The sequence below is a fragment of the Macrotis lagotis genome, chromosome 3 (genome assembly GCF_037893015.1).
Source record: "Macrotis lagotis isolate mMagLag1 chromosome 3, bilby.v1.9.chrom.fasta, whole genome shotgun sequence".
Lineage (NCBI taxonomy): Eukaryota > Metazoa > Chordata > Mammalia > Peramelemorphia > Peramelidae > Macrotis > Macrotis lagotis.
In genome coordinates this window covers 69,936,119-69,961,247 of record NC_133660.1, presented here as the reverse complement: position 1 = coordinate 69,961,247, position 25,129 = coordinate 69,936,119, and the positions used below count along the sequence as shown (strand labels likewise).

Genomic DNA, 25,129 nt, shown 5'->3' with positions numbered 1-25,129 from the left:
TTGTACAAAAATATTCATAGCAACCCTGTTTGTGGTGGCAAAGAATTGGAAATTGAGTGTCCATCAATTGGAGAATAGTTGAACAAATTGTGGAATATGTAAGTTATGGAACACTACTATTCTATTAGAAAACAGGAGGAATGGGAATTCAGAGAAGCCTGGAAGGATTTGCATGAACTGATGCTGAGCAAGGTGAACAGAAACAGAAGAACATTACATACCCTAATAGCTACATGGAGTTGATGATCAATCTTAATGGACTTGCTCATTCCATCAGTGTAACAATCAGGGACAATTTTGGGGTATCTATGATGGAGAATACCATCTGTATGTATCCTCAGAAAGAATTGTGGAGTTTGAATAAAGAGACCATTACCTTTAATTTTTTAATAAGTTATCTCATTGTAATTTTGCTATCTCTTATATTTTATTTTTTCCTTAAGGATATGATTTCTCAACACATTCAATTTTGATTAATGTATAGCATGGAAACAATGTAAAGACTATCAGACTGCCTTCTATGGGGGTGGGGAAGGAAACAAGATTAGGGAAGAAATTATAAAATTAAAAAAAAAAAGATTTCTTGGCTAAAAATAAAAATTTCTTGAAAAAAAACTGAATAATACAGTTTCCCAGTCCAAAACAACTTATAAGTTCCAAAGGGAAGGTTTGTTTCACCAGGACCGGGGGTTGGAAAGAGTTGTAGCACAGCCAGGCTGGAGGACACCTGCTCCAGTCTTCTAGGAACAGTCTTCAGGGTGCCTGAGTCTGTGGTAAAGGGGGCTGTTTCCAGACCTCTTGGCCCAGGGATCACTGGGGACAGCTTGAAGGGTCAGTGAGGGAACTCTGCAGAGTGAGCAAAGAACTTCAGCCCTGTGGTGAGAAATTGCAGTGGAATCAGCAGAGCCACTCAGTACTTCTGGAGCACTCAACCCACAGATGGTAAGGGGGTAGGGGGAGACTGCACACTCTGCTGTTTGCCCACACTAAGATCTAGGTTGCAGTCTGGGCCCCCATACCACCATAGTAGAGCAGGGAACCTCCTCACAGCTCCAGGGAAAAGGGGAGGGCCTGTGGTCATCCACAGACCAAAAAACAGGCACTAGAGCACTCAGAGCCTCTCATAAGACCTTGTAGGAATTAAAGTCCCTGTGAGGAGGTCCCCCAAATCCCCAAAGCCTTGGAAGTAAATCAGTCACAGGCTGACAAAATGAGCAAACCACAGAAAAAAGAAGATTCTGACTGTACAAAATTACTTTGATCCCCAGGAGGATCAAAATACACACTCAGAAGATGACAAAGTCGAAATTTCTGTATCCAAAGCCTCCAAGAGAAATAGGAAATGGGCTCAGGCAATAGAAGGGCTCAAAAAAGACTTTGAAAAACAAATAAGGGAGGTAGAGGAAAAATTGGAAAGAGAAATGAAAGAATGCATATAAATCAGAAAACCAAATCAGCAGCTTGGTGAAAGGAAATACCAAAAAATATTGAAGGAAAATGACATGTTAAAAGCCAGTTTAGGCCAAATGGAAAAAAAAACCCAAAAGGCAAATGAGGAGCAGAATGCCTTAAATAGCAGAATTAGCCAGCTGGAAAAGGAATTTTTTTTTTTGCAAGACAAAATGGGGTTAAGTGGCTTGCCCAAGGCCACACAGCTAGGTAATCAGTAAGTGTCTGAGGCAGGATTTGAACTCAGGGACTCCTGACTCCAGGGGTGGTGCTCTATCCACTACGCCACCTAGCCACCCCTTGGAAAAGGAAATTTTAAAAGTTCCCTGAAGAAGATAACTCTTTCAAATGTAGAATGGAACTAAAGGAAGCTGATGACTTTGTGAGAAATCAAGGAAAAAATAAAACAGTACCATAAGAACCCCAAATTAGAAGAAAATGTATAATATTGAAAAACAACTGACCTCAAAAACCAGATCCAGGAGAGAGAATTTAAAAATTATTGGACTACCTGAAAGTCAAGACCAGGAAAAGAGCCTAGACTTCCATTTTTCAAGAAATAATGCAGCAATATTGCCCTAAGATCCTAGAAGCTGAGGGTAAAATAGAAATTGAGGCAATTTACTGATCACTTCCTAAAAGAGATCATAAAAGAAAAACTCCCAGGAATATTATAGCCAAATTCCCAAACTCACAAGTCAAAGAGAAAATACTAAAAGCTTCCAGAAAGAAACAATTCAACCACCGTGGCTCTGTGATCAGGATTACACAGGATCTGGCAGTATCTACATTAAGGGCTCATAGAGCTTGGAATATGATATTCTAGAAGGCAAAAGAGCTTGGTTTACAACTGAGAATCAACTACCCAGCAAAACTGAACATCCTCTTTCAGGGGAAAAGATGGACTTTCAATGAAACAGGGAATTTTCAAGCTTTCCTACTGAAATGACCAGAGCTGAACAAAAAGTTTGATCTCCAAGTACAGGACTTAGGTGAACCATAGAGGGAGTGGATGAGAAAGACTAATTATGAGAACATAATGATGTTGAACTGTTTGGATTCCTGCATAGCAAGAAGATACTGATAACTCACATGAATTCATAGAGCAGTTAGAAGGAGCCTATATAGACAAGGCACAGGAAGGAGCTGAATATAATGGTATAATATAGTAAAAAGATGGGAGTCAATGGGTGATAAAGGAAAGTACTGGGAGGAAGAGAAAGGAGATGAAGGGGCTAAGATATTTCACTTAAGAATCAAGAAAAAGCTTTTTTCAATGGAGTGGAATAGGGGAAAGTGAGGGGGAATGAGTGAGCCTTCATTCTCATCAGAAATGGCTCAGAGAGGAAATAACATACACACTTAATAGGGTGAGGAAATCTATCTTAACCTAGAGAAAAATGAGGGATAAGGGGAAATCGGGGAGGGAAGGGAGGAGTAGGTGATAGAAGAGAGGGAAGATCGTGTGAGAGGGTATTCAGATACAATATATTTCTGAGCAGGGATAGGGTGAAAGGAGAGAGAATGGAATAGATGAGAATGAGGAGGAATAGAGTGGAAAGATAATACAGCTTGTAATATCAACTGTGGGAAAAATATTGAAGCAACTTCACTGGTAACTTATGATAAAGAAGGCAACTCATCCCAGAGACAGAGCCATTGGAATCTGAACACAGACTGAAATATTCCGCCCCCCCCAATATTCTTGAGGTTTCTCTATCTTTTTGGGGGGGGAGGGGGGCTTATGTTTATTTTCACAAAACATTATTGTAATAACATAAAATAAACCAAATTGTCACTCAAAAAAATGAGTGGAGCAAACAAAAGAGATATGGGGTTGGGATGGCTCTTGGCTGTTGGGTGTGAGGGCCCAAGGATAGTGTTCCTTTCAAAGGACTAGGGAAGATGGCATTGTAAGGAGGTTTCAGGGAAAAATAATTTAGACAGACTGAGTTTTTAAGTTTGAGATTATCTGAAAGGCAGTGAGAGCTGATGAGATTCCCCAAGTGAAGTCCTACAAAGGGCCTAGCTTTCCTTCCCCTGGAGAAAGAGAGACCCAAAATTAGGAGTCAGGAGACCAGAATCTTGACTCTGCATCCTTGGGGTGAGCATGTAAATCATCCTGGACGACAATAAAATGCTATTTTACCAGGTGCCATCCACAGTTCTATTCCTTTTTCTCCTTGTAATATGGTTCTAAAATAGATTAGCGAATCAAAATGCATCTATGCAAGCACCATGCTAAGAAGCACTACAAAGAACCACCTGTTCCTGCCCCAAGGAGTTCACTGTTGAATAGGGGAGACAACCTAGATAACCACACTCATAAGATAACTCCTTGATGAGAGATGATCTTAGGGGCAGAAGGCCCCTGAGGAAGCAGGGTTTGTGCTGAGCCTGAAGGAAACCAGGAGATACATGTGACGAGCAACCAGGCTTTGGGGAAGCACAGACCCCAAAAGGAGGGAGGATTACAGCTGTGACCCAGTGCAGCTGGACTGGGCAGAGAGGAAGGAATCAAGAGATGAAATCTAAACTCCTCTCCACTCTTTTTAGAGCCCCAGAGTCCAATCATAGAGATGCCCAAATTCCACGTGAGTTAAAGAAATGCCCAAAGTCTGCTGGCTGACAGAGCAGGCCCAATTCAGGCCCCTCCCCATCAGAGCCACAGGGGCTTCCCCTTCTTTCTTACAGATGAGAGCCCTGAAGCTGATGGGGGGGTGGTGCCCCTTAGCCACAGGGCCAAGAAGGATCCCGGGCTTCCCTTGGGCTTCTGAGTCAGTGAAAAGCCTCAAGACTGACCAAGGCTGGACATCATCAGGTCTTCTCGATTAACTCTATAAAGGTGGGTCTTAGAACCATGTGTCTCTGGTGGGACTCTAAGCAGAAGGGTTAGTCTAGACTAGGGCTGTCCATGCAGCCCACTGTGGGTTTCCTAAATGCTACCGCAGAGCTCTCACCAAAATGGCAAATCAAAATACGGTGACTACTGTTTCAATAAAAACATGTAAAAGAAGGTTAGACAACCCTGGGCCAGACCTTGCAGTCTTAAAAATCCTTTGAATCACTTACCTAATTAGTTGATCTTGGACTTCAAACAAGTACTTCCTTTTCTTATTGATATCTGTGACCACCTAAATAATAGAGTGATCATTACCACCACCTTTACTGATTACATTTATCTATAGCTTGAAGTCAAAAACATGAGGTCATTAGAATTACCAAAACTCAAATAGAGTTCACCATGTGTCCAACATAGCTAAGCAATATCCATCTTATTAGTTTCTTAGAGGAGCCCTCAAGGGTGGGTGCTGTCACTATCCCCATTTTACAGAAGAGGAAACTGAGGGGAATAGGGGCCAAGTAAGTTAGTTGTGCCTGCCTATCAACATCACCATCATAGGAGGTGGAGGGACCTTCTAACCTGAACTCTTCCCATAAGGTTATGTGGCTCATGTAAATTTGATTAACTTTTCTTTTGGAATGGCCACATTTTCCAGACACCCAGAACACACAGGAGGCCCTAAATATATCAAGAAATGACCCTCCCCCACTCCCAAATGTGCTGCTCACACCCCAAGATAGATTTCCTGCATATCCTTGGAAGACAAGACTGGTGCCAGCCAGTCAGAGAATATGCTTCTGCAGCTTGGATGGTCCCTTTGCAGATGAGCAGACCTCCTAGCTTCATAGTAGTTCCTAAGGAATAAGATAGTAGCTTTTGCCATCATCTTGTTCCTCCCTTTCAGGAGAAGTTTTAGTATCTTCCCTCCTTTATTGTACTTTTCCTCTGTATCCCTTAAGGGGGGAATAAGTGTTTCCTCTTCATTTTGTTGTCTTAAAAATGGCAAATTTCTGTAAGAATTGTAAATTCTTTGGGTTCCACATGCATGTACATTTATCTCAAAATAAATCTAGTTTTCACATAAGTCTCATGGTTTTGTGATTGCATGTTGACAATTCACACAAGGAGTAAACATCAAAAACAGAATTTGAATCCAGGATGTCTGACTCCAGAAGCAGGGCTCTTTCCATTGTAACACACTGCCTCAGGTTATAAGGAGTCTGCAGAAAAAATGTAGAGAGATAAACCAAGAAAACAAATCTGGCCGTATTGTAGAAGTACTGAAGTGCCCTCACTTAGTACACAGGAGTGGCCTCTCTGGTTTTCATCAATAAAACAATAGCCTCAAGTGCCTTCCAGGTGGGAATCTATGAGCCTACATGACTCAAGACAGCTGGAGCCTCCTGATTCAGATGCATAGGAGTTGGTCTTGGAAACTTAATTGCTGCATAGTGCAAATATACAGATAGGGAAAAGGATTTGTCTAAAGTCACACACCTAGGAGGGCAGGGCCCTGGGCCAAGATTCAGAAGACCCATCTTCATAAGTTCAAACCTGGCCTCAGAAGCTCACTAGCTGCATGACTCTAGGCAAGTCACTTAGTCACACCTGCCTCAGTTTCTTATCTGTAAAAAGAGGCTCAGAAGAAAATGGCAAACCACTCCAGTATCTTTGCCATGAAAACTCTTAAGAATCGGACACGACTGAAACCAACTGAACAATAATACAACCGCTTAAGTAGGAGAGCACAAAATCAGACCCACTTTCTATCTCTGGGTTCACAATCTAAAGGTTTCTTCCTCTTTAAGATTAACACAAACACTACAAGATTGTGTGGAGTAATCAGGCAGCCAGGTGATGCAATGAATAGTTTGGACTAGGAGTCAGGAAGACCCAAGTTCCAATTCTGCCTTAAGTCAAATACTACTACTATTCACATTAGTTTATAATTTATATTATTAATCACAAGTGACCTACCCTGGCATTCTTCCTTTTCAAGTTTTTCAGTTTCTGGACTTCTGAAAACTGTACACAAGACAAATCACAATTACATTCAATGTTCAGAACCAGACAAGTCTGTGGGTCTACTGTTATTTCAACAGACAGGGCAGGCCCAGCCATGCATGCACAATGACCAGTGTGACTGGCCATAGGCATGTTTGAAAGCAGGGAGAGCCTAGCCCTGGTAAAAAAAACAAACAAACAAACAAACAAGATGTTTATATATTTCAACAACTCAACATTCTGAAATGGTGGTTTCACATCAATAAAACTTACAATTTTAATAAGCTGTTCCTTAAAAATAGAATAAAAACTGTCAATTGCTCTCCGACAAATTTCAGAATCCACTTGCTGCCTGTAAGGACAAGAAATAGGAATTTATGTGTATACCCACAATAAGCTATATGTTGAAATTAACTTCTATCTCTTTACAAGAACGATGAATGTCTATTTTAGAAGTTGGTTTTATATAAATGGGTGATGAATATGAATATATACACTGTGGAAATGGTCTTCATGGCCTTTTTTGACTCCAGTGATGATGGAAGCCCGTTGTTTTTTTCCAGGTTCTAGTGCCATGTAAATCTATTTACTTGAGACTTTCCTAGTGTGTTCACTAATAAAATGATTTTCAAAAGTTTGAAATACTATTTCTTGTTAGTCCATTTTGTCAGATAACAAAATGCCCTCAACACCAAAATACTAATGCCTAGAGACAGATTATCAAACACAGTTTAGAAATGCTCTAAGTGGGATCTTTGCAAATTTTAAGCTGTCAACAAATTTCTGCTGACTTTCTATTTCTTGAATTCTCTGAGGGGGTAAACACATTAATGGATAAACTGTCAATAAAACTAATGTTAGCGCAACAACAATGGCTCAGTAGAATTTTATCAACATAAATGAAACTCGTATTCTTTAATTTTTATGACTTTATATAGCTTTAATTTCTTTTTAAAATTATTTTATTAAAATTTTATCAATTACATGCAATGGCAGTTTTTCAATATTTATACATTTGCAAACTTATGAGTTCAATATTTTTCTACCACTATCACTTCCCTCCCTTCTCCCCATGGAAGTGAACAGTCTGATAAAAGTTGTACATATCCTTCATGAAACCCATATTATTAAAGTAATAAAGGAAGTGGGGGGGGGAGAAGAAAATTATCAAATCTTCCAACTTGTTCTGAATCTTAGTTTTTAAAATTAACACAGGATTACATACTGAGCTTAATAACACATAATGAAAGATAAAGTCACAAGCCTTTACTTTCTCCTATATACAATACAGTCTTGCATGATTATTTGAGGGCAGTTAAGAATAAAATGGTGTTATTGTCACCAGCCTCACTTTACCCTCCAGAGTCATCTGGGTCTAGGAGTCAGATTATGAATCAGGATGACTGAATATGGCCTTGGATGTGAGGCAATCCGATGGGTTAAGTGACCTCCTCAGGGTCACACAGTTAAGTCCTCCTGACTCCAGGGCTGGTGCTCTATCCACTTTGCCACCTTGCTGCCCCCATGAGGCTTAAAAGTATGTAATAGGGGAAGACATAGTAGCTGACATCACCAATTGTGTAAACAGACTCCAGAGGCTAAAACTCAAACATTTTACAAAAAGCCATGAAAATGGATTGATTTCAGATTTCTGGCCTGGGGGCTAGGCTCTCACTCCTCTACTTTTACTGACTCCTCAAACTATCCATCTCATCAGTAGTTTATTCAAACTTTCTGCTATTTTCAATCTGGATATTCTCTCCCTTCAGAGAAGTCACTTCATACCAGTTCTCTTCCTCTCTCTTAATCCACTCCTCCAAAAGTTCCTAACTCTTCCCAATTCCTCCAGCCTTCCTCTCCTTGTAAATCTTTTCTCTTGCAGATTCCATCTACTCCAAGGGTTTCCACTACCACAGGTGATAGTGACTACCATCTATCTGATGACTCCCATGATCAGTCTACACTGAGAAAGCGGAACACTTGATCTATGGAAATCCCTCAACTTGACTTCTCAATATCACTTTCCATTTTTTCTTTCTCATATCAGAGAAAAAGTAATTATAACTCATCAAGAAGGTTAATCCCTCTACTTGTACTTTTTTTTAAGTTTTTGCAAGGCAATGGGTTTAAGTGACTTGCCCAAGGTCACACAGCTAGATAATTATTAAGTGTCTGAGGTCAGATTTGAACTCAAGTCCTCTTGACTCCAGGGCCAATGGCCTAATCACTGCACCACCAAGCTGCTCCTCTACTTATACTCTTGACCCTCTCTTCTGATAACTCCAAACTCTCTCCCACTTTTATGCATTTTTGACCTGTTCACCATATTTGACCCTTCACCAGATTCTTTCTCATCTGCCTAAAAAATATGCCCATCTATCACCAATTCCACTCCTCCCCCAGACCAAAATCTTCTCATTACCTTTCTTCCCTCTTCTTAATCAAATTGGCTACATGTTTATCAGTCTTGTTGATCTTTTGGAAGAATCAGCTTTTAGGTATTTTTTTAACATCCAGTTTTTTTTAATTTAATCTAAATTTAATTTGCATCCCCTCTGTTGTGTTTATTTTGTTGGCTTTCTAATTTTTTTAAAACACACATTCAGTTCATCAATCCTCTTCTTATTAGAAAATATTTTTGTTTATATGTATATATACATGTGTATTTTTGTGGCTCCCTCTCCTCCAGAACTGCTTTAGCTACATCCTAGAAATTCTGATTGTTTCATCATTATTTTTTCTTTCTATAATTAATAGATGTTTCTATGATTCATTCTTTGACTCACCGATCATTCAAAATTTCATCATTAATTCTCCATTTGGGTCTCTTGTGATCTTTCTATATAATTCAAACTACTGCCCCATATCACCTCTCCTATCAGACCAAAACTCTTTTTAAAAAGTCATGCCTACTTCACCAGGGTCTCTCCTCAAACTTCCTATAGTATAATGATGTTTCCTTCAGAGAATCATTAGGAAGGGACCTCTTGGATTTGATTTCTGCATCATTTGACACTGTTAACCCAACTCTTGGTATGAGAAATCTCTCTCTCTCCCTTCACCCTGTCAGATGATTCTTCATACTCTTCTCTAGACCTTAAGGTGGGGGTTTCCCAAAGTTCTGTCCCCAGCTGTTTCTTCTTTCCACACATTCTCACCTGGATGGTGTCATCTATTCTTGTGCCTTCCACTATCACATATTTAGAAGCACAACCTATACACATCATGGAAACAGGGTTAATCTTTGACTCTAAGTCGGTAACAAGTGAATTTGGTGAATTGAGAATGCTTTTTTATTGAAGACAATATCACTGTTTTAATGTATAAGGAAAAAAATCGGAGACTTACTTGTACTCTACCAGAGCATCCTCAAATGGAGATAAAATGAGATGAGACTTTGCTGTATCTCTGGGAGACCTTTTCTTCTTCTCTGAAAACCAAATACACAGAGAATCTAAGAAATCACTAAGATCTAAAAAGGATGATGTTTCAGTACTATTATGAAGTTAAAAAAAAGCCACGCCTTCCTCTCATGACATACATTGCACTGAATTTGGAGTCAAATGCCAATTCTGTTCCTGATGACCTGTGTGACCTTGGGCAAGTTAATTTCCCCTGGGCTTTGATTTATTTAAAAGGAAAACTAGACATTGGACCAGATATCTGATAAGGTCCTTTCTAGCTCTAAATCCCTTTAACTGTACATTATCTTAATCTAGAACTATGACTCCCAAGAAGCATGTATCTTCATCTTAAACATTACTAAACCTTACTATGCTTTATTGAACACCATACCATCTTCTCATCTTTAGTCTTCTAACTTGGTATATATTTTGATTTTTTTCTGCATACTTACATTTTTTTAAAATTCTGATGATAATGGGCCAAGAATGGGTTATCCATAAAACTTTCCTTTATAATTCACTCCAGATTTTAAAACCCTTAAACTTTTATTGTGTATCAGTCACTATTGTCAAGTCCTGGGATTTGAAAGACAAAGTTTTGGAAGTAAATGTTGAAACTTCCTTTGGCATGTAGCTGAGAGAAAAAAAAATTTAAATAAAATAACTAAAAATTTTTTTAAAAGAATGTAAACAAAGAAGGGTCCCATTTTCAAAAAGCTCAAAAATGCAAACCACTGGGAAAGACCCCTCCAAATGAATAAAATTTGCTAGGAAAAATAAAAGGCAATTTGGCAGAAAAAAAAAGTTAAACAAGTTCCTTACACCATATATCACATTAAATTCTACATGATACAGACCCTATATATGAAAAATCACATTATTTAAAAAAAGTCATTTTTCATAACTATAGAAAATGACAGCAAAAGAAAACTCCAGATATTACAAGAAGTGTAGACCACTTCAGTAGCACAAAAATAAACTTTTGCACAAAATCAAAATCACTAAACTAAGAGGAAGTCACATTAAAAAATTTTTGTATTTAAATAGCTCTGATAAAACTCTGGTGTTTACAATATATAAGGAATTGTCACAAATGTGTCATTTCCCAATACATAATGAATGGTTTTCAAAAAAAGATAATCAAACATTCAACCATAAGGAGATTTGAGTCAAATCACTTGATAAAATATATGAAAGAATATATTAAAAAACAATAAAACTCAACTCTGAAGTTTTACCTGTTCCTCATTAAAGATGATAAAAATAGATATGATCAATATTGACGGAGCTATAGGAAAGTAAGTATACTACTACACAGCTGGTGGAATTGGTCCAATAATTCTGGCAAGCAATTTGTAATTAGGTATGAAAATTCAATAAATTGTACTCTTTAACCCAAAGGGAATTCTAGAGGGAGAGTAAGTAACAACTGAGGGAGCTAGGGAAGACTGCAGCTGAATCTTAAGGAGTCTTGATTTTAAAAATTGTGGAAAAATCTAGAAGTAAAATGCTGGAAAACAGCGGAAAAAATCCAATGTCCTGTCCTACCTTCCGATTACTCATAGAACTATCAGTTAGACACTGCTTTCTTTTATTCTTTTATCTTTTCTGTGTTGAAAGCTTAAATACAGAGGAATATGGAAGGAGTTGTATGAAATGAAACTGAGTAAAGAAAGCAGGCCAAGGGACTGAGATATTCTAACATTACAGTACAATAATGTAAAACAACACACTCAGTCCTGGAAAACAGATAAGAAACTTACCCTTGACTTCTCAGTAGACAGGTGCAATGTGCAACTACATGCAATATATCTTATCAATTGGCTTTGGTTTAAATACTTTGGGGTTTTTTTTGGTTATACAGATAGACCTGGTTTCGAGCAGGGAGAATGTAGTTAAGGGTAAATTATTGTACTATAAAAACAAAAGGCAATTACAAAACTATTTTTTAAAGTTAATACTGTTGTCATCCCCCCCTTTTTTTTCCTTCTTTTACAGATAAGGAAACTCCAGCCTGAGGGTGGCTTTAGTCACAGCCTCATAAGAGTGCCAGCCAGAATGAGACTTGGTTTTCTGAAACCCTATCTAATGCTCTCTCTTGTTGACAGTGACCTCAAAGTCCAGAGCTCAGCAATAAGGTGAAGCCAGATAACCAATGGTGAGCAGCAGCAACAAGGGCAGTTGCTTGGGACAAGCAGTTGCTAGTCCAGTGAGGCCACATCTTCCTGACTGCAAAGCCCTACTCTCCTTCTTAGAATTGTGATCTGCCAACATGTTCATGCAGTCGCCATTTTTCTGGTTTTGTTCCCATATGAAAAGACTGCTTTTTACCTCAGGTCTTCATCATGGTTAAAATTAGAGGCAGCTGAGCACACTGAGCTGAATTTTCTTGGTCACAGTTGGAAGGATATTCTAAAAGGCAGCTAACAATACAATTGTTTTTAATTCATTCAATGTGACCATTCATAAAGTGTTTTGAGATTTACAAGGCATTTTCATTAGAGCAACTTTGTGAGACAGGGAGTTCAAGTCTTCTTAAACCCATTTTGCAGATGGGGAAGGTGAGGCTCATTATATTGTCTTTGAAGCAAGAGAAAGGAATATCATTTTAAGACTTCTCTCCTAAGATAATACACTTGGTAGGGGAATCGAGGGAGGAGGCATTCACAAACTTGATGAGAAACTCTGCCAGAAGCACGGCAAGAGGGGGTAAGGGAGGGGGCAACTAGGTGGCACAGTGGATAGAGCACTCGCCTTGGAGTCAAGAGGATCTGAGTTCAAATCCGGCCTCAGACACTTAATAATTGCCTAGCTGTGTGACCTCAGGCAAGTCACTTAACCCCATTGACTTAAATAAATAAAAAAATTTTTAAAAAGAAGCATAGGGGCTTCCTGGAGAGCCCATCTCATCCTATCCCCTCATTTCACAGATGAGGTTAAATGATTCACCCAGAATGTAAATGGAAATACAGGTTTTGGATCCAGGTCCTAGGACTCCACATACAGGGTTCAACCCAAAAGTCTCAATTATGAAAAGGAGAGGAAGGAAGAGCAGGAATAACCAAGTATCAGAGAATATTCTCCCTCCAGGAAAAGAGAAAAGTAGCTCCTGGGAAACTGAGTCTTAACATTATTAGTACAATTAATGGGAGTGGGAGGAACTGCAGCCCTGGAGGCTTCTACACCAATAAAACCATCCATAAATAAAATATTTATATTTTTTCCTAGAACAGAATTCCCAAATTACAATAATAAAATCACATTAGTCATTATTTGTTACCTGTGTTTAATGGCGATCTTGGAGGCTTCTCCTTCTTTCCAGGAGAGGTCCCTTTCCTCCTAAGAGTCTTCTATTATAAAGAACACAACATAATTTGAGAAATGAACATCACCACTGAAAAACATGTAAGTAAAAAAAAAAGCAACAGATGGGAGAACATTAGAGATTCTCCTACACTTACTCATGACTCCCTCTCTAACTCCCCCCCCATCGTTGCTTTTTGCCCTATTGAGTCTGATGTATTTCTACGCCAAACTCCTTGTGTGTATTCTTCCTTTGTTCATTTCAGATCAAAGAGATTCCTCCACCCCCAAACTGCAATCAATCTGTGCATACCCTTTGATCCAGTCATACCATTCCTAAGTCTGTATTCCAGAGATCATAAAAAATCATGCACAGAATCTTTTTTGAAAACAATTATAAAACACTTTTCACATAAATTAAATCAGATTTAAATAACAGGGCAAATATCAACTGCTCATGGATAGGCAGAGCTAATATAATAAAAAATGATAATTCTACCAAAACTAAACTATCTGTTTAGTGCCCTACCAATCAAAATTCGAGTTAGAAAAAAATGTAAGTAAATTCATATGGAGAAATAAAAAGTCAAGAACTGCCAGGAGCTTAATGGAAAAAAAAAGTGCAAAAGAAGGTGGCTTAGCTCTACCTGATCTAAAATTATATTATTAAGCATCAATCATCAAAACTGTTTGGTATTGGCTAAGAAATAGTGGTGGACCAGTGGAATAGACTAGGTAGGTGCAAAAGCAGATATGATTACAGTAATATGCTGTTTAATAAACCCAAAGAGTCCAGTCATTGGGATAAAAACTCCCTCTTTGATAAAAACTGCTGGGTTAGAAGTTAATATGTAAGAAACTTAGATTAGACCAACACCTCACACCCTTTACCAAGATAAGATCCAAATGGTTACAGGACATAGACATAAAAAACAATACTATAAGCAAATCAGAAGATCAAGGACTAGTTTACCTGTCAGATCTATGGAAAGGGGAGCAGTTTATGACTAAGGAAGAGTTGGAGAACATCACCAAAAACCAATTAGATGATTTTGATTACATTCAATTAAAAAGCTTTTGCACAGATAAAACCACTGTAACCAAGATCAAAAGAAATGTAGTAAATTGGGAAACAATCTTTACAACTAATGATTCTGACAAAGGACTCATTTCTAAAATATATAGAGAACTGAGTCATATTTTTAAAACAAAAAGCCATTCCCCAATTGACAAATGGTCAAAGGATATGCAAAGGCAATTTACAGATGAGGAGATCAAAGCAATCCATAGCCATATGAAAAAATGCTCTAAATCATTAATTATTAGAGAAATGCAAATTAAAGCTGCTTCTCTGAGGTACCACCTCACACCTCTCAGATTGGCCAATATGACCAGGAAGGATAATGATCATTGTTGGAAGGGTTGTGGGAAATCTGGGACACTATTACACTGTTGGTGGAGCTGTGAACTCATCCAACCCTTCTGGAGAGCTATTTGGAACTATGCCCAAAGGGCAACAAAAAACGTGCATACCCTTTGATCCAGCAATACCACTACTGGGTCTATACCCTGAAGAGATGAGGAAAAAGGGTAAAAACATTACTTGTACAAAAATATTTATAGCAGCCCTGTTTGTGGTGGCAAAGAATTGGAAATCAAGTAAATGTCCTTCAATTGGAGAATGGCTTAGAAAACTGTGGTGTATGTATGTCATAACACTATTGTTCCATTAGAAACCAGGAGGGATGGGATTTCAGGGAAGCCTGGAGGGCTTTGCATGAACTGATGCTGAGTGAGATGAGCAGAACCAGAAAAACACTGTACACCCTAACAGCAACATGGGAGTGATGTTCAACCTTGAAGAAGACTTGCTCATTCCATCAGTGCAACAATCGGGAACAATTTTGGGCTGTCTGCAAAGGAGAGTATCATCTGTATCCAGATAAGGAGCTGTGGAGTTTGAACAAAGTGCAAGGACTATTCCCTTTAATTTAGAAAAAAACAGATATTTTATTGTCTGATCTTGTTACCTCTTAGACTTCTCTTCTCTTCTTTAAGGATGTGATTTCTCTCTCATCACACCCAATTTGGATCAAGGTACAACATGGAAACAAAGTAAAGACTGACAGAGTGCTTTCCATGGTGGAGGTGGGGGGAGGGAAGTAAGATTGGGGGTCAAATTGTAAAACTCAAAAAATATCTTTAATAAAAATAAATTTAAAAAAAATAAAAATAAAAATAAATCATGCACAAAAATATCTATACCAGTTCCTTTTTATAGTGGCAAGGAATTGGAAATTGAGGGAATGCCCATCAATTGGGGAATGGCTGAACATCATGGTATATGAATGTGATGGAATACTACTTTCTGTAAGAAACTATATGTGGTCAGACTTCAGAAAAGCCTGGAAAGACTTGCATGAACTGATACTACATGAAGTGAGCAGAAGGAGAACATTATGCACATGAAGAGTCACATTGTGAGATGATCAACTATGATGGATTTAGCTCCTTTCATAGCAGTTCAATGACAAAGGACAATTCTAAAAGATTTGTGATGCAAAATGTCATCCACATCCAGAGAAAAAATTATGAAGGTTGAATGCAGACCAAAGCATACCATTTTCACTTTTTAAAACATGTTTTTTCTTCTTCCTCATAGATTTTTCCCCCATTAGTTCTTATTTTTCTTTCACAACATGACTAATATGGAAATATGTTAAACATAACTGTACATATATAACCCATATCAGATTACTATCTGTCATGGAAGAAGGGAGGGAAGGGATGTTGGATGATAGAAAAATTCAGAACTAAAAGCTTACAAAAAGATGAATGTTGAAAATTATTTTTCATGTAATTGAAAAATAAAATAATAAAAAATTAATTAAAAAAGAAAATACATTTAAAAAATGAGGCTTCTGATGTCTGCCTCCACTCACCCTTTCTTTGCCCATTTTTACATATTTCTACCCCCTTTTCTTTTCTACACCACTGTATTCCTCCTTTTCATTTTGTTTTTTTTTAGGTTTTTGCAAGGCAAATGGGGTTAAATGGCTTGCCCAAGGCCACACAGCTAGGCAATTACTAAGTGTCTGAGACCGGATTTGAACCCAGGTACTCCTGACTCCAAGGCCGGTTCTTTAACCACTATGTCACATAGCCACCCCCTTTTCATTGTTTTTCTTTCCCTTCTTATAATAATCTGAACAGAATTAAATCAATCCCAGCTCTTGATCTTAATAAACTTTCCCCTCAATGTCCTCTGAAGATGTTAAAATTTGGAAGCCATGTTTCTTTTCCCTCTTTAAAATATTAACATGTTGGGGCGGCAAGGTGGCATAGTGGATAAAGCACCGGCCTTGGAGTCAGGAGTACCTGGGTTCAAATCCGGTCTCAGACACTTAATAATTGCCTAGCTGTGTACCCTTGGGCAAGCCACTTAACTCCATTTGCCTTGCAAAAAAAAATTAAAAAAAAAATTAACATGTCACCATAGTAAATTCTTTTAGTCACTCAAAAAACTTTTCTTTCTAGGTTTCCTTTAAGTCTTTTGTTTACATTTCAAAGCTGTAACTGTGGAAGTTTCCTCAGTGGATCAAGCTCTGAACTTGCAGTCAGGAAGACCCAAGTTCAAATGTGGCTTCAGATATTTACTAACTCTATAACCCCCCCCCCAGGGGGGGCGGGGAGAGTCACTTCACCCTGTTTGCTTCATCTTTTCATCTGTAAGATGAGCTAGAGAAGGAAATGTGGTATGTATCTCTGCCACAAAAACCCCAAATGGGATCACAAAGAGTAGGCATAACTGAAATGAATGAACAACATATTCCATTAAAGGTCCTCTTTTCTGTGTAGAATTATACTTAGCTTTACAGGGTAAATTATTCCTGAATGTGAGTTTATATTTCACCTTTTCAATGTTGCATTCCAAGATCTCTCATTTAAAGAAGACACTGCCTGTCCTTGTGTGATCCTAATTGATATTCCTTCATACCTGAATTATTCTGGGTGGCTTGAAATATTTTTTTTTATTGACATGGAAGCTCTGGATTTTGACTCTGAGATTCCTGACACCTTTCCTCTGGTCCTTTTTAGATTAGTGGATTCTTCTCATTCTTACTTTACCCTCTGATACTCTGACCAGTTTTCAATTAAATTTCTTTAATATAACATTCAGGATGTTTTTTTAAATGAAAATTCAATGATTATCTCTGTTTTTGATAGCATATACCTTATATTTTCTTTTATTTTTTTAATCTTTTGATTTCATTCTAATATTTCTTATAGTTTGACACAGTCACTGACTTCTGTTTAAATTTTCAAGTAGCCCATTATTTGGGTAAGGCTTACCATTTTTTTCTTCTAAACTTTATTCTTCTGCTTTTTTCTTCTAGAACTTTTATCCAACTTTTAATCTTTTCATTTTTTCATGTATTCATGTAGTTCCTATGGAAAATCCAATTTTCCTTTCTTCTTGCAGCTGTTACAGAATTTCTCTTTTTTCTAAGTTAAGTTTTTAGGTATTTCTGGATCTGTGGAAGTTCTTAGTCAGTAGAACTAATGGTTACATGTGAGTCCTACACAATTATACCTATAGTTTCAATGTGATTTCATGGGTCCTGTTTTCAGAATTTATTTTTTAATCACTTGCAAAGCCTCTGCTCCACCAATTTAAAGATTAGCTTCTGCCTCAGTTTCCTCTATATCAAAATGTATTAACATGTGCACAGACTGAGTTAGGAGAATCAAGCTGGGCACCAACATCTGCTGCTCTTTCAGGTGGAGTAGTTGGCCTTGCTTGGTCTCAACCAGGGTCACCTAGGTTCTTCCTCTGACCTCTACTTACTGGATGTAGCTATTAAAAGAATACATTAGGTTTTAAGCTTTCTGGTACTATGGGGCAGAGTACTACAGATCTCAATGCCCCTGGACCTGGAAAGTCCCAGTCTAAGACTGCCAGTCTGAGACCCATAATGGTCTCTTCTGGTCCCAGCTGACTGATGTCCTTGGATTTCTGGTAGTGGTCTTCTGTTGTTCCTGCCCTTAGATACAGAGCCTTACAAATTACAGGTGTGTTTGATCTTACTAGGATACTTCTGTTTTGTTTGACTTCACTATCACTGTTGTTTCTGGCAGGTTCTCATGTCTACTTACCTGTAAAAATTCTGGGTTATTCTGAATTTCTGGGATGAAAATACTTTCTGTTGCTTCTCACTGACTTTCTTGATAGCTATTTAGACTGGGGAACATTTCCAGTTTTTGCTGGAGTGGTAGCATGGGAAGTGGGTCAACTCTCTCCCTTCCAGTGGCCTTCTTGTTCAGAACTTACACTTGAATAAGGGAGTCAACACAAGGAGTAATGGCCAAAGAGCAGAAAAATCTCTTACCGGTTCACTCTTGGTGACTAGTGATGCTTTCTCAGCAACCAGGAAGCCTTCATTAGAAAATACTGAGTCCACAGATTTCCCTGGAAGGTTTGCAGAACACACAGTGGAGGAAGCTTGAATTGTCTGCTCTCTCATCTGCTTTACAATACTTGTTATTCTGTCTGAAGTGCTTTCCGATTCAGAATCATCAATAACAGGCTTAGATTTTCCTGATACCTAAATAAAAAATCAATAGTAACACTGTCTATGAACATAATATAAAATGATTAAAAACTAAAATTTCTAAGAAGTTGACAATGTACACTAATGGTTAAGTATGAGTTCTACACAATTGTACCAACAATTCAATGTGATTTCATGAGTCCTGACCCAGTTTTCAGAACTTATTTTTATTCACTTGCAAAGACCTAATGATGCATGACAAGTATGACTTACTTGTGAGCTGCTCTACCAATTTAAAGATTAGCTTCTGCCTCAATTTCCTTTTCTGCAAAATGAAAATAACATCTGCACAGACTGAATTAGGAGAACTAAATGAGACAATAGATGGAAAGTACTGGTACCTAAATATACTTTTGATAGAAAAGCTCTTCTATGTCTCAAGCAGAAATTCCTTTTCACCACAAAGCTGCTGCTATCAAACTAAGTTTTTATCTATAACCATCATCTAAACAGTATCTGAAACATGTGAAGCAGGCAAACATTCTTACCTTTTTTGTTCTCCTTATTAGAAAATTCTCCTCTTCCTCAGATTGATTTTCAGTCAGTTCCACACTGCACCAAACAATAAGCAATATAAACTTTAACCAAACTTTTATCCATGTAGCTCTTATACATGTCACTTAAAATCAAGACATTGTACATAAAATCTTGTAATATATCCCTAAGTCAGACTAACAAAGGGAAAATGTCAGTAATCAAGCATGAAATCTTTGTCATACTGAGGGATCCATGAAATTCTCATCATGCACACTCAACACCAAGGCAGACTGGGGACCTTGTTTAAACTGCCTGAAAAAAGTCATGCTGTGGTTCACAAATGTCATCTCTTGTTGGCCAACCTAATGATGAGGCTGAAAAATGGATATACACACACAATCCCTCCTTGAGACTGGGACCAAACCTCTCCAGAATGAACATGGAAGTACTTGTCTCACCCACCAAAGGAATTCTCTTTTTCAATAAAAAGGATTTTGCTCTAAATCTTTCAAAAGACATTCAAAAACTCAAAAACAAATAATGATAAATCCAACCAGAGGAGAAAAGTGTACTGGTTTGGGAGTCAGAGGACCTTATTTTATTCAATTATATATTGAGAAGGTTGAATTAGACCCCCCCCCCCCACCATCTAAATCTAAGGCATTATGCTCTATGTTTCTTGAAACTAGGTAAATTTTCTCTCTAAAAGGCAAGTCCTCTTGAATTAAAAAAAAAACTCATTATTTTGAATTTCGTGAATTCTCATGGGGTAGGAACTACACAGAATTTTGCCTTAACATTATTCATTTTAAGTAGTAAATATTATAAACAAGAGTTCCATGGAACTCTCTGCAGAACCTCAAGCAACAGAAATGTTGGTTTTAAGTCCATATTTATCTAATAAGCAAGCATTAAATTGGTCAATGATTAGTCTAATTCGGAACTTTCTAATATCCTGTAACAATACTTTCAAATGAGTCCTGTAAGTCATCTGGCAGGTTGTTTGCCATTAAGGCCCCAGTCCCAGTGGGTCTGACAACACTGGAAAGGCTGCATTGAAGAAGAGATAAATCAAAGGTTTCTCAGAGGTGATGCCAGGGCAGCACAAAGTCTAGGAGGTTCTAATAAGCTAGAATGTCTTCAACTATGGTCTAAGGGACAGACTATAATGTGAAGTAAAGAGCAGACCAGCAACAGAAAGCTGAGGACTAGGTAATGATGATGTCTTTGGCACTGAAGACCCAGGAAAAATGTTAAAATACAAAATAGCCCACAATCCTACAGAGTCACCCTCACCAGCAATGCTGGCAGTGAGGCAAGAGGGTGCTAGGAATTCCACATGTTTTTTTTAAAATCACTTCTTAAAACAAGTTCTGGTGGTGCTATTTGTATAGATTGGTTATTTCAATATGCAGAATGAACAGTGAAAAACTTCTAGCAGATTAACCTTATCAAATCAGCATCTTCTCAGCAAGTTAAACACTCTTAAGAGAGTAGCCTGGAGGCACTGAGAAGTGACCAATTACCTAAAGTCACACAACTAGGAGGTTTCAAAGATAGGATTTGAACCCAAGTCTTCCTGATTCTAAGGCCTATTAAGTCACAAAAAAAGCTAACATCCAAAACCAAAAAAGGTTGAAAGAAAATTCAGCTTATTTCAAGTTAAACCATATAGATTAATTAAAACTAAATTCCTCTATCTCCCTGTTTCTGGAATATTCTGCTTAGACTAGAGCAATAAATTAACATTAAAAAATGAAGTTTTCAATCCAAAATTTTTTTGATAAGAGGAAAAAAATCAGGATCTGAATTATATTCACATTTGAAAATACCTTAGTTTGTCTTACATCTATGATGTCATTGGTTTAAGGAAGCTGCCCCCACCAATTTCTTTTTAGTTTTTTTTTTGCAAGGCAAATGGGGTTAAAGGGCTTGCCCAAGGCCACACAGCTAGGTAATTATTAAGTGTCTGAGGCCGGATTTGAACTCAGGTGCTACTAACTCCAGGTGCTCTATCCACTGTGCCACCTAGCTGCCCCTTGCCTCCACCAATTTCAATGGGCTGCTTTACCATGATCTAAGTCTTAGAATTGCTCAGGACTCTGAAAAGTTAGGAAGTGACCAATCCAGTGTGACCCAGCTCCTGTGCAAAGATGGAACCTACCCCAAGGCCATCGTCTGAAGATGCCCTCTAGAGGTTTTAACAAGTAATTCTTGTAATGAGTTCTTCAACAATCCCATTGGAATTGTGCTCAACAGGGTGGCTAGGTGGATAAAGCACCAACCTTGAAGTCAGGAGTACCTGGGTTCAAATCCGGTCTCAGACACTTAATAATTACCTAGCTGTGTGGCCTTGGGTAAGCCACTTAACCCCATTTGCCTCACAAAAATCTAAAAAAAAAAAAAATTGTGCTCAACATACCTGGTTCTGGCCTTTTTTCCAGGTGGAGGGGAAACAACTAATGGAATCTGGGTCTCACTAGGTCTGCAGCTTTCTTCAGCTTCTAAATACAAGGCAGTACTGTGTAAAGGAGTAACTATATAAAAAATAAGAAGGACAATGAGCTGAAACCTATACTTGCTCCCAAAAACCAATGGGTCAAAACAAGAAACTCACTTCTGAGGGAAATTTCTATTCATCTTTTTTTTTTTAATGGCAAAGAAAACAGCCAAATTATTTAGTCCACCTGTAGACTTAATGTGAATTCTTCCAAAACTAATGGCAACCCCTGGAAAACAAATAAATGTTTCATAAAAGACCAACTAGTTAATTTTAATGGTGCTAGGATTCACTCCCCCCCCCCCCCACCAGGAAAGTTTCCACATCCTCTGCTGCTACCAAGAGATAAGAATAAAAGAACCCACAAATGATATACGGTAAAGAAAATTAACTAAATTATATAGATTGGTTTATAGCATCTTTATAGTGGCAAAGAACTAAAAACTAGAAGAAGTGCCCATTAATTTGGAAATAGCTGAATAAATTACTATACATGACAATGGAATATTATTGTGCCATAAAAAAATTAACAAAGGGAAATCTGCAGAGAAATCTGAGAAGCCTTATTTAAACTGATGCAAAGTACTAAGTGACAAGACCTGCAGAACAATTTCTACAGTAAAAAATTGTAAAAACAAACAACTTTGAAAGACTTAAGAACTCCAGTCAGTGCAATAACCAACCATGATTCTGGAGAACAGATGAACTGTGCTACTTACCTCCTGACATGGAAGACACAAAATAAGACATTTAATTTTGAACATGATCAATGTAGGAATGTTTTGCTTGACTATATTTATTTCAAGGTAATCATGGCAGCAAGGGAGGTTTCACAGCTTATATGACCTTTGGAAGAGGGGTGTCCCTGGCGGTAGTAACCAACTGATTAACAATTGATGAGAAAATGAATATTATAATAAAGGGCTTAGAGTGTTATCAAGTCAAAGAGAGAGACTATCCCTAAATCAGAACCACCCCCAGCCTTGGATGATTTTTTTTTTAGGTTTTTGCAAGGCAGTGGGGTTAAAGTGACTTGCCCAAGGCCACACAGCTAAGTAATTGTTAAGTGTCTGAGGCCGGATTTGAACTCAGGTACTCTTGACTTCAGGGCAGGTGCTCTATCCACTATGCCACCTAGACACCCCACTGTGCCACCTAGCTGCCCCATTTTCAATTTTTAAAATGTTTTATTGCTTTATTTTTTCCCCCATTTGTTGTGACTTTTTTCCACAGTATGACTCTTATGGAAAACAATTAACAAAGTTATAAGTGCACAGCTACAACAGATTACTCATTGTTAAGGGGAGGAGGGAGGGAAGGGAAGAAGAAAAATATGGAACTCAAAATCTTAGGGGCAAAAGATTGTTGAAAAGCTAATCTTTGCATGTAGTTGAAATAAATTAAATAAATTTATAAAAAAAAATTAATCCAATCACATTATCAGTGAAGTCCTTCAAGAGATTGAACTTTTGAAACCAAGTCTTTTAGTAAGGACACTCTAGGGGTAGCTAGGTAGCACAGTTGATAGAGTACCAGCCCTGCAGTCAGGAGGACCTGAGTTCAAATCCAGCCTCAGACACTTAATAATTATCTAGCTGTGTGATCTTGGGCAAGTCACTTAACCCCACTGTCTTGCAAAAACCAAAAAAATACTCTGGATCTCCCCAAATCATTGGTTATTAATAATCATTTCTCTTATAAAACACTTTCTGCTCCTCACATAATATAGTTTCCTTGTTTTTAGTTTTTTTTCTTGAGACAAGGAGAATGCTTTGTTTAAAGAACATGACCTGTATTTTGACTGTTATTCTTATCTTTCATTAGTTAAAACATCAAGCCTTCTATTAAGAAAGATGAAATTAATTTTTTTATGGTTTCAATTTGATTCTTCTTTCACAACATGATTAATATGGATTTATATTTAACATACTAATACATGTATAACCAATATTAGTTTGCTTCCTATCGGGGGAAGGAGAAAAATGTGAAATTCAAAACCTTGCAAAAAATGATTGTGATAAAGTTTTTCTTTGATTTAAAAAAAAAAGATAGTGATGATGGTTGAGATGCACCTTTTAAAGGATGAGGACTCTAATGTTGAGGGAATTTGAGAATGCATTCCGGGTATGGGAGACCAATGAACATGGTCCATGAGGAACAAAAAGAAAGTCAATTTGGTTGAATTGGAGTGTGGAAGGGGGGAATAATGCCCAATGAAACTGGAAGGCTAGCTGAGGGCAAAGGACCATCTGTTGATGGGAAGTTTATATGGCTACCTGGAGATAGCCAGGCTTAGTTCCATCCCTACCAAAGTTTTTCTGGCTTCAAGCACCTCTCAGCCCCCAGTACTTGGTGAATTTTAGTGGCCTCTAGGGTTATCTTCAGGTTAGCTTGGACAGAGCAAGTTCTCCCAAATATCAATAATGGTCAAAGGGGTTAGGAAAAACCAGAAATAGTTTTCAAAAAATGAATTAGTAGAAATTATCTTAACAAAACTCAACGTTAGGAAATAATACATAGGTTGTATAAGATGTATAAGATGTCACCACTGAAGTCCTGCATTAGGAAGTGACTGGTACAGTGTTAAATAAAGAAAAGGCAAGCAAATACTTGCAATGTGGTAAACGGGACAGTCCAAGAAGGTCATGTAAATTAAAATTAAGGTTCTTGGTCCAAGACTACCTGAAAATCTCCATTCCTTATAGGAATCCCTGAGTCACTTTTGTGGTGATTGGGGTGGGGGGGTGTTCTGGCACAGGAGAAGTTAGCCACTAAAATTATTTCAACCACCTATCAATGAAATACATCACAGATCTACTCTGTGACAAAAATCTCTGAGAAACAGTTACCAAGCAATGAATAATCAATTTATTAACTAGGCTAACTAATAATCAATAAATTGTTGGTCAGTGTTTTCTTTCAGGAACCAGACTTTAGAGGAAACTAAAACAAACACCTCAAATCAGATCTTCTGACAGGGAACTCCCTGATTGGAGGCTATTATAATGAGAAGGTGACCTAAAAGACTCCAACTCCTCCTACAGAGAGAATGTGGCTGGATTGTGAGGGCCCAGCAACCCCAAGGTATCTGGACTGGGAAAGCCATTTCCATTCAGAACTCTGGCTAGTTTTCTCCTTCAGGAGAGGTTAGGATAAGGGCTTGCCCAGACTGGTTTCCTAGAAGATCCTACCCAACCCAGCTTGTGCTCTGACTTTTTAGGAGTTGGGTCTTAACAAAAATAGGAAGGAAAAGATAGATCACAAATAAAATATTATTAACACAAGTACATAATAGAATTTCTTTCAAGTCCTTATTCCTTGTATTATCAATCAAAATCCATTCCAGAGATTCACTGCACCAGAAGCATAAGTCTGGGTGCTACCATATTCTGGGGATCTTAAAGGTCTCCTAACAGTATATGGCAGATTGAGAAACACTAATTGCCCTATTGAAAAGACAGAATGTGAATAACCAATTTAAAACAAGATGCAGCTGGAGAAGTGAGCCTTCTGATCACCATACAGATTTCCCTGG

General features: G+C 37.9%; 1 protein-coding gene across 1 annotated transcript in view; it reads right to left on the bottom strand.

Annotated features, from left to right (window-relative positions):
* CENPU (centromere protein U) overlaps positions 1 to 25,129 on the bottom strand; it is a 51,793-nt gene that overhangs the window by 4,947 nt on the left and 21,717 nt on the right. The window contains exons 4-11 of the mRNA XM_074228879.1: positions 21,517 to 21,631; positions 19,106 to 19,169; positions 18,396 to 18,611; positions 12,983 to 13,052; positions 9,647 to 9,728; positions 6,572 to 6,650; positions 6,272 to 6,319; positions 4,522 to 4,583 (exon numbers count right to left, since the gene is read on the bottom strand). Of these exons, the coding sequence (XP_074084980.1) occupies positions 4,522 to 4,583; positions 6,272 to 6,319; positions 6,572 to 6,650; positions 9,647 to 9,728; positions 12,983 to 13,052; positions 18,396 to 18,611; positions 19,106 to 19,169; positions 21,517 to 21,631 (736 nt within the window). The remainder of the gene's footprint in view (positions 1 to 4,521; positions 4,584 to 6,271; positions 6,320 to 6,571; positions 6,651 to 9,646; positions 9,729 to 12,982; positions 13,053 to 18,395; positions 18,612 to 19,105; positions 19,170 to 21,516; positions 21,632 to 25,129) is intronic.